Genomic DNA, 15,507 nt, shown 5'->3' with positions numbered 1-15,507 from the left:
AACAATAATCCTCGTGCCCAAAGATGACACGTTGTATAAAGATGAGAACATGGACAACTCTTAAGATCAAGGAGGGGGCTTGAGATCATCAGCTTACCAATAAGTGACCAAGGAACACTCAATCACAGGATCCATGGTAGGCTCCGAAATTTGGATGCAGGCCAAAATTTTGGAGGGTGTTGGAGCCACTACAACAAAATGGAAACAATGCAAGTACAAAGGAGAAGGCACCATCTATGGAGTTACTTGAGACCATTGGCCTATCGGTTGTTACAAAACACAAACCCCCTATGTTCTACTCTCTCTCTGTATCCACTCCCAGCGATTTTGCTCTATTATTTAACAAAATGCAAGCAAATTGAATGGACCCCTTTTCCTCCTAATAGCTTAGTTCTAACACAAATCAATAGATAACTAGAGGTTAAGTTTGACTGCTTCAACTCTCAAATATGCTTACAACTTTGACCCTTCCAGAGTCTTCTTGATAGTCTTCATGTGGTTAGCCCTTTTTCCAGGAGTAATGGGGGCTACTGTGGCTTCATCTCGAATAATGATGGAAAAACAGGAAAGTCAACAATTGGGTGGCATATCTTTTGCATATAGACCTTGCTTGATGTCCTTCTTGCACCATTGGAAAGGTCTCTGAGTGTAAAACAACGCTAGGGGGGACTAGCACAAGCAAGAGTTTTTGGATCCTAAAAAAACTTCATTTAATGCCTCAAGCTGCCTCCAAAAGGTTTGAGGCCCCAATTCTCTAAACTAGGACCCCCCCCATAAAAATGGCCATGTAAGTTGATTCCTCCAACTTTTCCACTCTGACAAACAGTTAAATGATCCAATCTCAATCATACCTTTCCATTTTGGGAGGCTTTTGGTCCCCAAAAGGTTTACTGAATGAGGTGAGGAAAATTTTTCTCTACCTTCTCCCTAAAGTACCATTTAACCTTGCCAAGAAGTTGTCCTTCCAACACAATCTCCCAAAGGTCATGCTGCCCCTATCTTGTAAAATAGGACCTCGTCTACAAAATTGTATCCTTTGTCAGCTCCGCATGAACATTTAGAGTTAATCCACAACGTAAGGTACCACCAACTCCTCTTCCTAATCCAACATGGAAGGCTCAGCGTGGTTGGGATTTTCAACATTCATCACTAAGTAAATGTGCATGTATGGGGGTAGACATGCTGCCCCTATCTTGTAAAATAGGACCTCGTCTACAAAATTGTATCCTTTGTCAGCTCCGCATGAACATTTAGAGTTAATCCACAACGTAAGGTACCACCAACTCCTCTTCCTAATCCAACATGGAAGGCTCAGCGTGGTTGGGATTTTCAACATTCATCACTAAGTAAATGTGCATGTATGGGGGTAGACTAAGTCTATAAGCACTATCTCCCACCTTTTCCAGTATCTCGAAATGACCATATCATAGAGCCTCAATTTTTTTACCAAGACCTTGTAGCTTCTCCTACAACATAATACATCATTTGCTAATGTCATGAATGTAGTTAGGGCATCACATAAACGATTAAACCAAATGGCATAAGCAACCACTCATGTAAACCTTGTCTGACTTTGAAGGAAATCTTCCAAGTATCTTCTTCTCTAACTCAAACCTGGTGATAGCCTAATTTTAAATCCTACTAGGTGAAGAATTTTGCTTGTTGCATTGGTCCAACAAATCATCAATCCTGGTCCGAGGGTATCTATTCTTTAGCATAATCTTGTTTAACACTTTGTAATCGATCCACATTTGCCAAGTCCCATCCTTATTTTGCACAATTATGACAAGGGACCCACATAGTGAGGTACTTCATTAAAAAACACCCTACTCTAGTTGTTATAATTGCTTCATCACTTCACTTGATTCTAGATGGATTGTTTACACATCCTAATGTTTCACCAATGGAGAATCTGATAATAATTGGATCTCATGCTCCACTTCCCTCATGGTTGGTAGCCCTTTAGGCTCCTAGAACACTCCCCTATATGCATATAGCTACTCTTCCAGTTGTTGTCTTTGTTTCTGTACAACTCACCAAGGATGCCTTAGCCCTTATAGACTCCACAAGACTAATTTTTTCTAATAAACAGTAAAACATATTTCTTGCTAGACCTAATCATTTTCTTAGCTTGGATGGCACTTACAAGTGAAATCTTTGACTTTTCCTCGTTCACGTTGATGATGAAGGATTTTCCATCCTAAATGAGGCGGTACTAGTAGGCTCTTCGCATGAAGATTGCATCCCACATGTACATATACGGAATCCCAGATACAACTCTGCATACATTAAGTGGAACTAGATCAAATTCTAGATGATCAAAAAAAACATTGATAGCAAACTTAATTTTACATTGTTTTGTTACACATTTATCTTTGCCTCATTGTTGACCCATCTCAATGGATATGGGTTAGGATGGTATTGGACCTCCAATCCAAGTTTGTTAACCTACAACCACTACTAAGATTTCCTTATGAACCTAAGTCAAACAGAGCATCAATCTTTCTCTTCTTAGTTTGTATCTTTATATGGACAAGTTTGGTCATCTCCTCTTCATGTTGAAGGAGGTTACTAAGATTCGCCCCTTTTTGCACTGATGTGCGGGCAATCTTCTCATCCATGTCAGAGTTATTTTGCACCCAATTGCTTGAATCTTTGGCTATGAGACTTTTCCTTTTTGTATCATTCTTACAGTTCTTCAAGTTGAGCTCTGGATGTCATTTCTAGCATTTCTCCTCAATGTGACATCAATGTTGCAGTGGTTATAGTAGTTGCTAGGATCTTTGCATTGGTGTGTTGTGGTTGTTGTCTTCTTGTCCTTCCCCCCTTTCCACGTCTTCCCCTCCTTGGAAGCTTGCTAGTCTTCCTTCTACTTTGAACCACTTCAATACCCTTTCTTCTAGCCTATGTTTTCCAAGTACTACACCTGCACAAAAGCATTATCCACCATTCTAGATTTGAATAGCATCACTTGCTTTCACATATGGCTATGTAGACACCCCAAATACTTGAGTACATCTAGGTTCTTGGAGAGATACCTAGCATTATTGACATCTTACTAAATTTTGTAGTGTGCACTCTGTTGTTGTCTCTGCTTAAGTAATGCCACTAGATCCACTAGTCCTCTACGTACCCAATAGAGTAGAAAAGGGCCTGAGTGTTTTAAAATCCTCCCATCTAATTACTGGAGGACCCCCCTCAAGACTAAGTGTTTCCGTGTGGCTTTCCCACTAGGTCAAGGCATGGCTCTAAATTTCAAAAGAGCAAATGAAATTGTTTTTTCCTCATCTATAAAGTAAATCTCTAATTGCTACAACCTGAGATTAGATTTCAAAGAATCAATCTCACATTGATACAACTTGGTGTCCACCTTTGCTTCCATCTTGAAGACGAACTATGAATGGTTCACAGTGCTCGAACTGAATTACTCTTTTTTGAGTTCTTTCTTGGACTCCTCCTTTGGTTCTTCATGATCCCCCAATTTCGCCTCTATACTAACCTCTAAGTTGGAACTGTTGTCTTCTCTGATTCCAAGCTTGTTTGCTAGAGCCATCGTAAGGATGTTCATAATATGATTAATATCTACTCCTTGCACTTCCAGCCCTAATAATGTCTCCTCTACTAGATCTCAAGTGTTATTATAAACACATTCATCATCCATGATCGGGGTTTTACAACTTCCTACGCAAAGTATTTCCTATATCCCCTGCAACTTCCCACAAAATTCCCAAAGAATCCTACTATGATATCGATATGATCTATAAATTGTCGTGAATATTCCACTGGACATTTCATCACAACAAATATATGAAAATAGACCAAAATGTATATGATGAAGGTGAATCCCTTTTAGATTCTAGATTTTTTATTAGTGATTTTGTTGTTTATACATGCAATAGATAAAATGTGGGGAATAACAAACAATAGAACGCAATCACACACCAACCACAATGAACACCAAGATATGCTTTGGGAAACTCTTATGGAAGAAAACCCAGTCAAAAGGTGAGGTTGAACTACTCTCATTTTTCTAGAATGGAAATGATGTAAGTATGAAGTTCTCGAGAAGGCAATTTCTATGGAGCTACCTAAGAACTATGGCCCATAAGCTGCGATAGAACACAACCCCCTTTCTTCTGCTCTCTCTCTCTATCCACTCACACCTAATATGCTCTATTGTGGAACAAAATGCAAGCAAATAGAATGGAACCCCATTTCCTCATAATGGCTTGGTTATAACATAGACCAATAGCCAATTAGAGGTTAAGTTTGACTCCTTCAACTCTCAATTATAGTTACAATGTTGACCCTTCTAGAGTCATCTTCATAGTCTTCATGTGGCTAGCACATTCTCCATCAATAACGAGGGCTAACATGGCATCCTCTCAAACCATGGTAGAAAAAGAGGAATGTCAACTTCCAGGTGGCATAATTTTTGCACAGGGACTCCATTTGACATCTTTCTTGCACCATTGGAAAGGTCTCTGAGCATAGAACAATGCTAAGGGGTCTAGCGCAAGCAAGAGTTCTTGCACCCAAAAATAATCATTCAATGGCTCAAAATGCCTCCAAAAGGTTTTAGACCCCATTAAAACTAGGACCCACCAATAAAAATGGCCCTATAAGTTGATTCCTCTAATTTTTCCACTCTGGAAGCATCAAGATGGATAAAAAATAATATAATGATCCAATCCAGATCAGCCTTCAACTTGATTCATATTGCAAATCCCAAATTCTTATAAAGGTTTTGATAAAGCAAATGGAGGGGACAGGGTGTCTCGTTATAAGCATCTACTCCTCACTTCAAACCAGAGTATTCGACATAACGAATTCATTATTAATCTGGAATCAAGGACATGGCAAGAGTGGCATCTTTAGCAAGGGATTCTATAAGTTGCATATAAGGTTCTTCTCCATGCCATCCTTGACAGATTCATTCCAACAATGTGTGAGCTTTGATGGTGCATAAGGTGAAACAAACTTGGTGTGAAATTTCTCATTTGAAATTGTCTTTTGCATTTTCCATCTCCTCTATGGAACATTGAAGTGTGGGTTTGATGTTCAAGTGTGCTTACCAACAATGGGGAAGAGGCGACACAATGTTGAACTTGACGGTCTACAATGTATGAACTAGCAAAAATCCACAGATAGATGGGGTGTTTGAAAAAGAGCTAGTTGAGACACAATAAGATGTTATAAAGTGTCGGTTTGGTGTTTGAGTCTACTTACCAACATTAGGGAAGAGGCAACACAACGTTGAATTGGATGGTCTACGATGTGTGAGGTCCCTAGTTGCTAATTTTAACAGTCTTGAAGTGTTTTTGTGTGGGGTTCATAGTTAATGTTAGAAACTAATATGCTGTCTAATATCATTCATGTTATCAATTATCAACTGTTAAGCTTCTTATGTTTCACATATTTTTGGGCTTGGGGGACAAGCGGTGAAGCATGGACGGATGCTTGGTATGGGTTGAAGTTTCCCCAAATTTACCAGTGAATGACATAAGGGGATCGAAAAAAACTATATAAGAGAAGTAATGAAAATTCTCAAGGAAAAATCCTAAAAATAAACTAAAACAACTAGGAATTAAAAAAAACTTGAGGAATACATGATAAATAGTAAATACAACAGAGGGGTGTTTTTAAAGTAAAAAGATTAGGGCAGGTGTTTTTTTGTTCAGTATGTTTTTATTTTTTTAATTAAGTTTTGGTTGCAATGCCAAGTTGAGCCCTTTTGGACTCGTACTTGGAGGAGTAACTGCTGAAACAGGCCTATTACAGGCACAGAACATTTGGGATTTTCGCATCTGTTGAGGAACTCATGGGCATTTCTTGATAGGCCAGGAACTTCTAGATGTTCTGTTGCCTATTGAGGGAAGCCAAGACATTCCTTGAAGTCTCAGAATGTCCTACGAACAGCTCCAAATCAGGCTGGGGACTGGTTGGGTATGGTCACAAATTAGAATGCCCTTCATGTTCTCAATTCCATTTTCAGCCAAAACACAATGTCCCTTACCTGTGCTGAAATTCTCTGTGATGCTGGAACCCTGGGTATGTATCCTGTAGGGGTGGGTAAGTCTTCTAGTGCTTAAATGTAATAATGTATTTTAGGCACCCTTGTTCTCACCATGGTTTGGGATGTCTGAATTGGTTGCAATGAGAATTATATACCTCGTTAACGTGTCTAAGCACATACTCCAAACCGCACCTCTCTTTAGAATTGGATCTAAGCTTGTCAGAAAAGTTGGTGAAGGTAAAACACATTAGGTCCTTTTATATTCCCGGAAGAGAGTGTATGGCCTACCCATACATGTCTTGCATTTAATATGTACTTTTAATATTTTTAGAACTTTTGGTTCTAAACCCTTGGGAATTAATTTTCAGTTGATTTTCCATATTTGTTATACCTAATCAATGGTCTGTTAATTGCCTTCTGCATCTCAACATTTTTGTTTGTTTGCATTTGAGTCAATTATCATTTCATTGCTTCCTGCCATTTTGAATCCTATGTTTGTAACAGCTCTCTCTCTCTCCGAGGTAATACTTTAGATGCATTTCAGAAGTTGCCATTTAATCTTGTTGGAAACTTGTTTATTAATCCCTTACTATTTTTGCAGTTTGTACTCTTGTCGCTCTCTGGCTGGGGCCTACTCATTTATAGTGGCTACAAATTTTTCACTGGTGGGAAAAAGGACACAACTGCTGAGGTAATTATTTGCTTTTGAACTCATTTATTTATTTTACTTGCGTTTATACATGATAATTTGTTGGGTCCCCTGCGTACATGGGATTGAAGAGATTTTCTGTAGCTGTGCTGATTATTTACTTCTTGTGTGTGTTTCCACAGGTTGGTGCATAGGTTTAATTTAGCATTAGACATGTGCAATGAAAGAGCTTGTAGCTAATTGCAAACTAAGATGCATAAGATGCCTTTATTTCATTTTTGGTATTCTTTAACTTCGTTTCAAAATAAAATTAACCACTGCAATATTTTTTAAATTTTCATTCTTGCTATATGGTTACGGTGTGTTCTTGAAGCATCATTAGTGGGATACTTCTTTTTTCCTATTCTATTTGATATTAGTAATCACTGAAGTTCTATTGTCAGGTTAAATGGTTTGGTGTGATTAAACATGTTCTAATTCTCTATAACGTTATGCATACAAGCAATAGTTTTAATTGCTTTAAAAACCTTCCTTGTGAAATATTAATTGTTCTGTCGATATTGGACAATGTGTGAAGGTGTGCGGGGAACAATTATTATTTTTTGTTGGAATTATGCTGTGCCTTGAGGCATATTAGCATGGATTTGTTTTCAGACTTCCCTAGACTTTGGATTCTTCCCAGTCTGTAATACAAAAATTGTCGCTTACTTTACATAGTGTGCATGTGTATTGCAACATTTTTTTCAATTCCGAACTAGTTGGGGCATTCCCCATTGTTTTCTATATTTTTTGAAAATATACAAAAGATCATAGAAATTGTATCTCAGATAAATATACCAGATATGCTGAAGCAAGAGCATGTTGCAGGCTGAGTGAAATGGATCAACAGCTAACCTGGAACCATTTCATATTATTAACCATCTAGAACACCATGAATAGCAGTGACAATATCATAAAGAACCACCACAGAACTTGAGTGAAATGGATCAACAGCTAACCTGGAACAATTTCATATTATTTACCATCGAGAACTATGAATGGCAGTGGCAATCTCATAAGAACCACCACAAAACTATGCTAAATAAATGTCAAGTAAGTCATTACCTATGCTTGACCATGATAAGAAGAGCTGGCACACTATTTCTCTTTACATTGCAGACAACTGTCAAAAACCCTTAAGTTCAAAATCAAGCCAATTTAGAGGTTATTTGATTAGCACTGGCTTTGATTGCCAGATCCATAAGAACATAGAGAACTAGACTTGCAAAACTGTGTTGAGGCTTCTTGCTTTTGGTGAGTAGAGACCTCTCATTACTCAGCTCAGCAAATTCTGTAGATTTCAAAGTAGTTTCCCTTCTATGTGAAGATAGCTCACAGGAATGACAAAATGATCAGATTGCAGCCTGGAGAGGCTGTAATACTCTCCTAAACTTATGGATAGAGCAGACTAGGGTAAAAATGCCAACTGCTGCAAACATTGAGCTAACATAGCCATTATGACCATGGATGAAACAACAAAGGCAAGGATATATCTTCAGTTTCTTGGAAAACATCTACTATATTTGAAACCTTCAGAGTGTGCTTTTAGTGATTCAGGAAGTGTGTTGTTTGGGGCATTATCATATCTCACAAGGGTATGAACTATGAAACCGGATTCGTCCAAAACAGGCCACGTGTCCGAATCCCATGAATCCGACATGATTCGATGGGAATTCGAATCCTAAAATGGGACATCACGTGTCCTAATAGGACACCATCGTGTCCCAATTTTGGGATTTGAATCCCAAAAGAGTGAGGGTTTATGAGGTTTAAGAGGGAGGGTTTATGAGGTTTGTGAGGGTTTATGCAGATATTTGAATTTTGTATGTACTATACATGCTATAATGTTACTAACTTACTTTGTAAATAGTAAAACTAACATCTAGATGAAGATTTATGTTTGAAATCAATGAATTTGTATCATCAATGAGAATTTGTGCAAGATATATCTAAGTTTTAATATATATATATATATATTTTAATAAAATAATATATAACGAATCCTACGTGTCCTGTTCTGGGGGGTCAACGTGTCCGAATCTGACACTTGAATGCCCGTATTCTACTAATCCCGAATTCCCGTGTCAGGTGACTTAGGCTATGAAGGTGAGCCTTATCAAAGTTAGCATTATCATATAATGGCCATTTTCCCAAAACTTGAGGAATCTTAGGGGATTCTTAGGATCAATGGCCTATTATTGCAAGTTTGTCAAAAACTATGGTCGAATATTAGCACTGCAAACACTATTATTGAAATAGGATGGCTGCCTTTTCTTGAACTCAAAGCTTTTGAGAAACTTAAGGACGCCATTTGTATCATTCTTGCCTTCACAAGAGCCTTTATGGAGTGCAATGCAACAAGGGAGGTGCCTTGCCGCTGAAAGTCATCAACTAATGAAATAACTTATACAACAATATATGAGAAGGAAATGTTTGCCATTTGTGCAGTTAAGTAATGGTACCCATACATAATAGGAAGGCACTTTAAGATTTAAACAAATACTGATAATTTGAGATACTTCTTGGAATGGTGACTTTCTTTAGAATAACAAAAAATGGGACACAAAGATGCTAGGTTATATTTTTATACTTATCTACAAAATAGTGAAAGTAAATGTGGTATCTGATGCACTTTCATGGAATGATGGGTCATTGAGGTTTTACTGTGCTATTTCAATCTTACATGTTGATTGGAAGGAAGAAGCGAGGATAGAATGGTAGCAACACCATAATAATACATGGAGGCTTATATTGAGTCAGAAATTCCAACTCTAAGAGAAAGTTCTTTTAGAATTGCACAATTCTCTTATGGATGGACACTTGGGGATTTTTTAAAACTTGTCATTAGATAAAGAATGAAAGTTTTTGGGAAGGTCTAAAAACTAATGTTCGAAGATTTGTGGAGTGTTTTGCTTGTCAATAGAACAAAGGAGATGCCTTAGAGTGATTGGAAATGGGGTCGTTAAATATATAGATAAAGCTGAACCGAGGGGTCAGAGTTTTCCTGTGCAAAGATATGTGGAAGTGGACCTGGAGAAAGGGCTCCCAGTTGAAGTCAAATAAGCCCCAGGAGATTGGAATCACGGACAAATTTTGGACTAGGCATTGCCACGAATATGGCCACTTCGCCTGAGATTGCTCGAAGAATCCTTCAGCGTTTGGTTCTAAACATGCTTTGCCTATTGAAGGCCAATGGTAGACGTAGAAGAGAAAGGGGAATAATGGCCTTGTTGGGGAGCTAAAGCCCCAATGAATAAAGAAGATAACATGACAACCGCTTTGACAAATCCCTTTAATGTGTTGGATAAAGAGAAAGCGCTGAGTGAGAATGAGGAAGGTTGGGGAGAAGGCATAAAGACAGTTCATAGTGGGGACAACGAAGAAGAAATGGAGGAGGGATAAATGAAGGAAAGCACTCCCCCAAGGAACGATCCTTTGGTTTCGATGCCCGGAAAAGCAGTGTCGCCCAACCCGAAGACCCCTCTTTAGCAGCAAAGCCCTTCGAATATGGCTAAGGAGATTGTCGAGATTCTCACCAGACATATGGCCCAAAATCTTGTTTGGGCAAATGAAGGCTTTAACAGTCAGGAGACTGACAATTCTCTAAGGAAAGGAAGACCAAAGAATCAAACTGTAAGGGAGAAAGAGGCAGAGCAGAATAAAAAATTGGGAAGTCAGCCCATAATAACAAAGAGATTAAAAAATAAAGGGAATAAAGGCAAAATCAGAAAGGATGGCAGGTCATCACAAACCCCCACTTCGAAATGATTATTTTATCTTGAAATATTAGGGGTTCGGGGAGCCCCGTTAAATCCCTAGCTATAAAAGATCTTGTAAATCAAGAATTTTCTCGGATTATTTTTCTGCAAGACACGAAAATGGAGGAATAGGAGGTCTGCAAGCTAGCTGGAGATTTATGGAGAGAGAGTGTGGGCATTGTACAAACTACTAGAGGTGCATTTGGAGGTCTCTGTACTTACTGGTCCCCTTCCCATTTCTTCTTTGTAGAGAGTGTGAACTGTGAAGCACCCATTTTGGATATTGGTAGTATTAGACAACAAGGTAAGTGGGGAAATAATCACTGTGATAAATATTTACTCTCTCGTTCTATATGGGCAAAAGGTGGAGTTCTGGGACTCTATAGTTGAGATAAGAATGGGAGGGTGGTATCAAAATTGCATAATAGGAGGTAACTTCAACACAATGCTTAGTGCCTCAGCAAAAGAGGGGGATCCGTGGTAGTATTAGACAACAAGGTAAGTGGGAAAATTATCACTGTGATAAATATTTACGCTCTCGTTCTATATGGGTAGAAGGTGGAGTTTTGGGACTTTATAGTTGAGATAAGAATGGGAGGGAGGTATCAAAATTGCATAATAGGGGGCAACTTCAACACAATACTTAGTGCCTCAGAAAAAGAGGGGGATCCGTGGTCCAAGATCTGTTCTGAGATCGTATGGAAGAATTGATAATAGATTGGGATTTGATAGATGTGGTGCCAAATGTGGGTAAATATACCTGGACCAATAAAAGGGCTGGGGAGGCCCATATTGCGATGCGACTCGACTGGTTCCTTGGTCGAAGCAGCTGGCTCCTCAAGGGTCTCGAATGTTGTTCCTCTGTCATATCAAATGGTATTTCAGATCATCATCGAATATCCTTGCAGTTAGACAAACCGGGAAATTATGGACCAATCCCACTTCGATTTAATTTAGCATGGGTGCAAGAAGGTGTGTAGGACCTTATAATAGAAGCATAGAAAATCTCGGTCCAGGGCTCTCCATCTCATACATATGGGAATCAAAACGTCACAATGTTAAAAATGTTCTTAGGAAATGGTTGAAGGAATCATTCAAACCTCCGAGGGAAAAAAGAAAGAACTCCTTGATCAACTGGATATTCATTATAAAATGACAGAAAAGGCGACGATAAAATATTGGCACCTCTGAAAGGAAAGAGAACTAACGAAGGAAACCTTTACAACCAACGGATAAGAGGAAGCTTTGTGACGACTCAAATACAAGAGTCTTTGGCTAAAAGAAGGGGACTTGAACACTTCCTTCTTCCATAAACAAGCGAAAGCAAGGGAAGTCAGAAATAAGGTAAAATAAATTATCCTAGAAGCTAAGCTAAAAATGTCGAACTTTGAGGAAGTTAAGAAAGAAGCTTTCCAACATTTTAAAAATTTATATTCAGAAGAGCAGGTTCCTTGGATCAAGCAAATGACTTTCTAAGTGATCTCCCTTTAGTAATTTCCCATTCTGCAAATTGGATCTAATGAAGCCAATCGTGGAGGATGAGCTTCTAAGGGAAATCAGTTTGCTTAATCCAGATAAAGTACCGGGGCCTGATGGATTCCCTATTTATTTTATTGTGCCTTTTGGTCCTTAATCAAAATTGACCTCCTCAAAATGCTAAATTATGTCTGCGAGAAGAAAAAACTGAGAGGAGGCACAAATTCAGCCTTCCTTGCTCTTATTCCAAAAGATTCAAATCCAGATAATTTTTTCAGGTTCTGACCAATCTCTCTACTTGTAATGCTTTGTACAAAATCTTGACCAAAATTATGGCCAACAGACTGAAACGCCTCCTTCCATCCTTCATCTCGAAGAATCAAGGTGGTTTTGTGCAAGGTAAGAATATAATGGACAATATCATTCTAGTTCAAGAAGCAATTCACTCCGACAAAGAAGCAGGACATGAAGAAATGGTCGTCAAGCTGGATATGGCTAATGCCTTTGATCGGGTAAATCACTTTTTTCTTTTCTTTGTATTTTTCAAGCTTGGGCTTAGTCAAGATTTTGTTCTTTGGATAAAGGCGTGTATTGGACGTCCTTGGATCCTTGACTTAACCAATGGGCGTATGACCCCTTTCTTTTCGGCCTTTCGGGGCTTGAGGCAGGGTTACCCTCTATCCCCTCTCCTTTATATCATTATGGGCGAAAGCTTTAGCAAAAAACTTGAAGCAACAAGGGTGAATTGTCATCTGCCAGGGTTAAGAATAGCTAGGAATATCAAAGATACTAATCACGAGTTTGCAGATGATACACACCTCCTAGGGTTCCCATCCAAAATCATCGCCTCCCGCTTCAAAGAGGTATTGGATTGTTATTTGCGACTATCCAGGGGTCTGGTGAATAAGAAAAAAGCCTTATTCTTGGATGGAATAGTTCTGAAAGCAACTTGATTGAAATCTCGTGTTCTCGGGTTCCCATTAGTAAAGAACTGGAGATCTTTTCCATATCTTGGTCTGCCAATTTCCCTAGGGTCTTCATATGGCGGTGACTGGGAAATGGTTATTCAAAAAACCCAAAAAATAATCCATTCTTGGGGAGCAAGGTGGTTAAATGTTGTAGGGAAAACCATTCTCATAAAATTTGCCTTATCTGCTTTTCCCATATATATTGATTTAGGTCTTCTGGCTCCTAAAAGCATAATGAACAATATCAGTCGCATGATAAGAATATTTTTATAGCAAGGAGGTAGAGACAATGAGAAACAGTTCCACTTGATAAACTGGAACATAATCAAACTAACAAAAAAATTGAGGGGATTAGCAATTAAAGATGAAGAATTCATGAACCTGGCCCAAGGAGCTAAGTTGGTTTTGAGATTACTGCCAGACTCCAAGGAATGGTGGAAGCAAGCCTTACTCAGGAAAGACTTCCATAAGAATCCCCTGCTCAGACCGGAGGAAGAAAGATGGGAAGCAAAGGGAACAAAAATAAGGAAGCTTTGCAAGGCCTCAACTTTGGTGGTTCTGGAAAATCTGGGGTGGCAAGTGGGGAAGGAGCGACGTATCAAAATATGGAAATATGGTATACTCCCTAGGGAAACATTGTGGGAATCAATTGAGATAAAGGAACGGACAAGCTGGATGGAGGTGCAAGGGATACACATATTGGCAGATAACTTTGAGTGGGATAATTTTGGGCAATGGGTTGGTTGGTCCTGCCCAGATCTCCCCCTTCACTTGTTGATGTCCCGAGACAAGGTTGTTAGGGCCGTCAAAGGGTATGTGCCAATTGCCATCGACAGATTGGATCAAAGAATTTGGAAGTGAGGTAAGAGGAGGTACTATATGATAAATAATTGGTATGAAATCTTATTGAATAAACTTCCTTATCCTCAGGCATCAAGAATCTGGGTTAGAGTGCGGAACAAGGATGGCCTCCTGAAAGTAAATACCTTTTGTTGGGAGTTGATTCATGGTAAAATTTTAATAGCAGAGAACTTGTAGAAAAGGTAGATACATGGCCCATCTTGGTGTGTTCTATGTAGAAACAGAGAGGAAGAGATCACCCATGTTTCCTCCACTGCCCCTTCACTTAATGTTTGGAGGGAGGCCTTACAACCGATTTGCCAAATTTGTGCAATCCCAACGAATTGGTCGGAAATGTTCGAAAATTGGTGCTCCCATCCCTTGTGGAACTATGGTCCTTCTTCAACCATTTCTAGATGCTGGAACACTATCCCAAAATACATCTGTTGGGTAGTTTGGTTTGCTAGAAATCATGTGATCTTCAGAGGAAGAGAGCCCAATGCCCGTGCTTCAGCATGGAAAGCGTCCCAACCGCTTTTTGATGTGGTGTCGGTGAAGGGGTTTGACTCTAGTGATATGGATGGATATACAAAGGTAGAGAGAGAATGGATCAAAGTCAAAACTCAAACTGACAGAAAAGGATACTCAAACAAAGGTAAAAAGAAGTCGACATATCTCATTCGTATGCCTGGAGATTAGTTTGAGAAATGGAAGGATGCTCTGGGTCGGTATTAGTTATTCTTTGATGGAGCGGCGAAAGGGAACCCGTTGGAGGCTGGAGCGGGAGGGGTGCTCTTTTGCCTCGATGGAAAAGTTTGGAAAAAGTTTGCTTGGGGATTGGGAATAGCCACAAACAATTAAGCAAAAGCTTACAAATTATGGCAAGGGTTGAGATTGGCAATAGTCGCAAGAATATTCCAATTATCTGTCTTTGGGGACTCCTTCATTACTATTCAAGAATGCATAGATTAGGCCAAAAGCAAGGACCAAGATCTGAATCCAATTATGCAAAGAATTTTACTAAAGTTGGATAAATTTGAATTCATAGAATTTTACTATATAAGGAGGAATAATAATAGGCCCATGGATGATTAAGCAAATTGGGCTCTCTCCTTAGAACAAGGCTATCTCATGGTGGATGAGAGCGCACTAACTAAATGTCACATCCCATGAAGTTATTTAATTAGAGATCCTTGATTGGTAGGAAAAACTTGGATAAGAGCGAATTGGTTGACAAATTGATTATTTTTTTGATGAATACATTTGTACATTTGTTTTGTGGAGGAAGGACTGGAAATTTGCTGGACCCTTCATCCTCCAGATGGAAATTAATGAAGAAGTATGACAAGACCAAGGATAGCTGGAAGATTGCCGGTTGAGATTTAATGTAAAGAGGTTGAAAAGGAGTGACACCTTTTGAGCTCGAGGAAGATTGTTGCAGTTCGTTCGTGTGGGAATTTCTCTTGAAGTGAGAAGCAATGGAATTAAATCTGTCTATCGGAAGAGCATTATTGCAAAACATTGATACAGAAGTGACCTCCAACACTGTCAATTTGGAATTGATTCCGGCTATAAGGTAGTGGTTAGAGAGAGAATACATATTGTGGAATGTTGCTCACCCTCTCTGTGACAAGGCTATGACTTCTCTGTCTGGAAATAGAGCGGGAGACTCCCCAAAGAATTTTGGTGAGTTCGGGAATGCGGTGGAAGCGATGATCTCTTGGATAGGAGGGCAAATATTTAATGAAGCCAAGTCACATT

The 15,507-nt window shown here is 39.1% G+C and overlaps 1 protein-coding gene across 2 annotated transcripts in view; it reads left to right on the top strand.

The window, feature by feature from the left end:
• The window catches only part of LOC149209687 (uncharacterized), an 88,405-nt gene that overhangs the window by 49,250 nt on the left and 23,648 nt on the right, over positions 1–15,507 (top strand). The window contains exons 3-4 of one of the 2 annotated variants that reach the window (XM_089396468.1): positions 6,618–6,707; positions 6,848–7,377. In XM_089396468.1, coding sequence (XP_089252594.1) covers positions 6,618–6,707; positions 6,848–6,859 — 102 coding nt within the window. In that variant the 3' untranslated portion in view covers positions 6,860–7,377. Of the gene's footprint in view, positions 1–6,617; positions 6,708–6,847; positions 7,378–15,507 lie in introns of those variants that run through there. The other variant, XM_089396467.1, reaches the window with a different exon arrangement.

This window comes from Pinus tabuliformis, chromosome 1_2 (genome assembly GCF_031772625.1).
Source record: "Pinus tabuliformis cultivar Carrire ecotype Pingquan chromosome 1_2, CPIR1, whole genome shotgun sequence".
NCBI lineage: Eukaryota > Viridiplantae > Streptophyta > Pinopsida > Pinales > Pinaceae > Pinus > Pinus tabuliformis.
The sequence above is the reverse complement of the archived record's forward strand: the minus strand, read 5'-3'. Positions and strand labels throughout refer to the sequence as shown.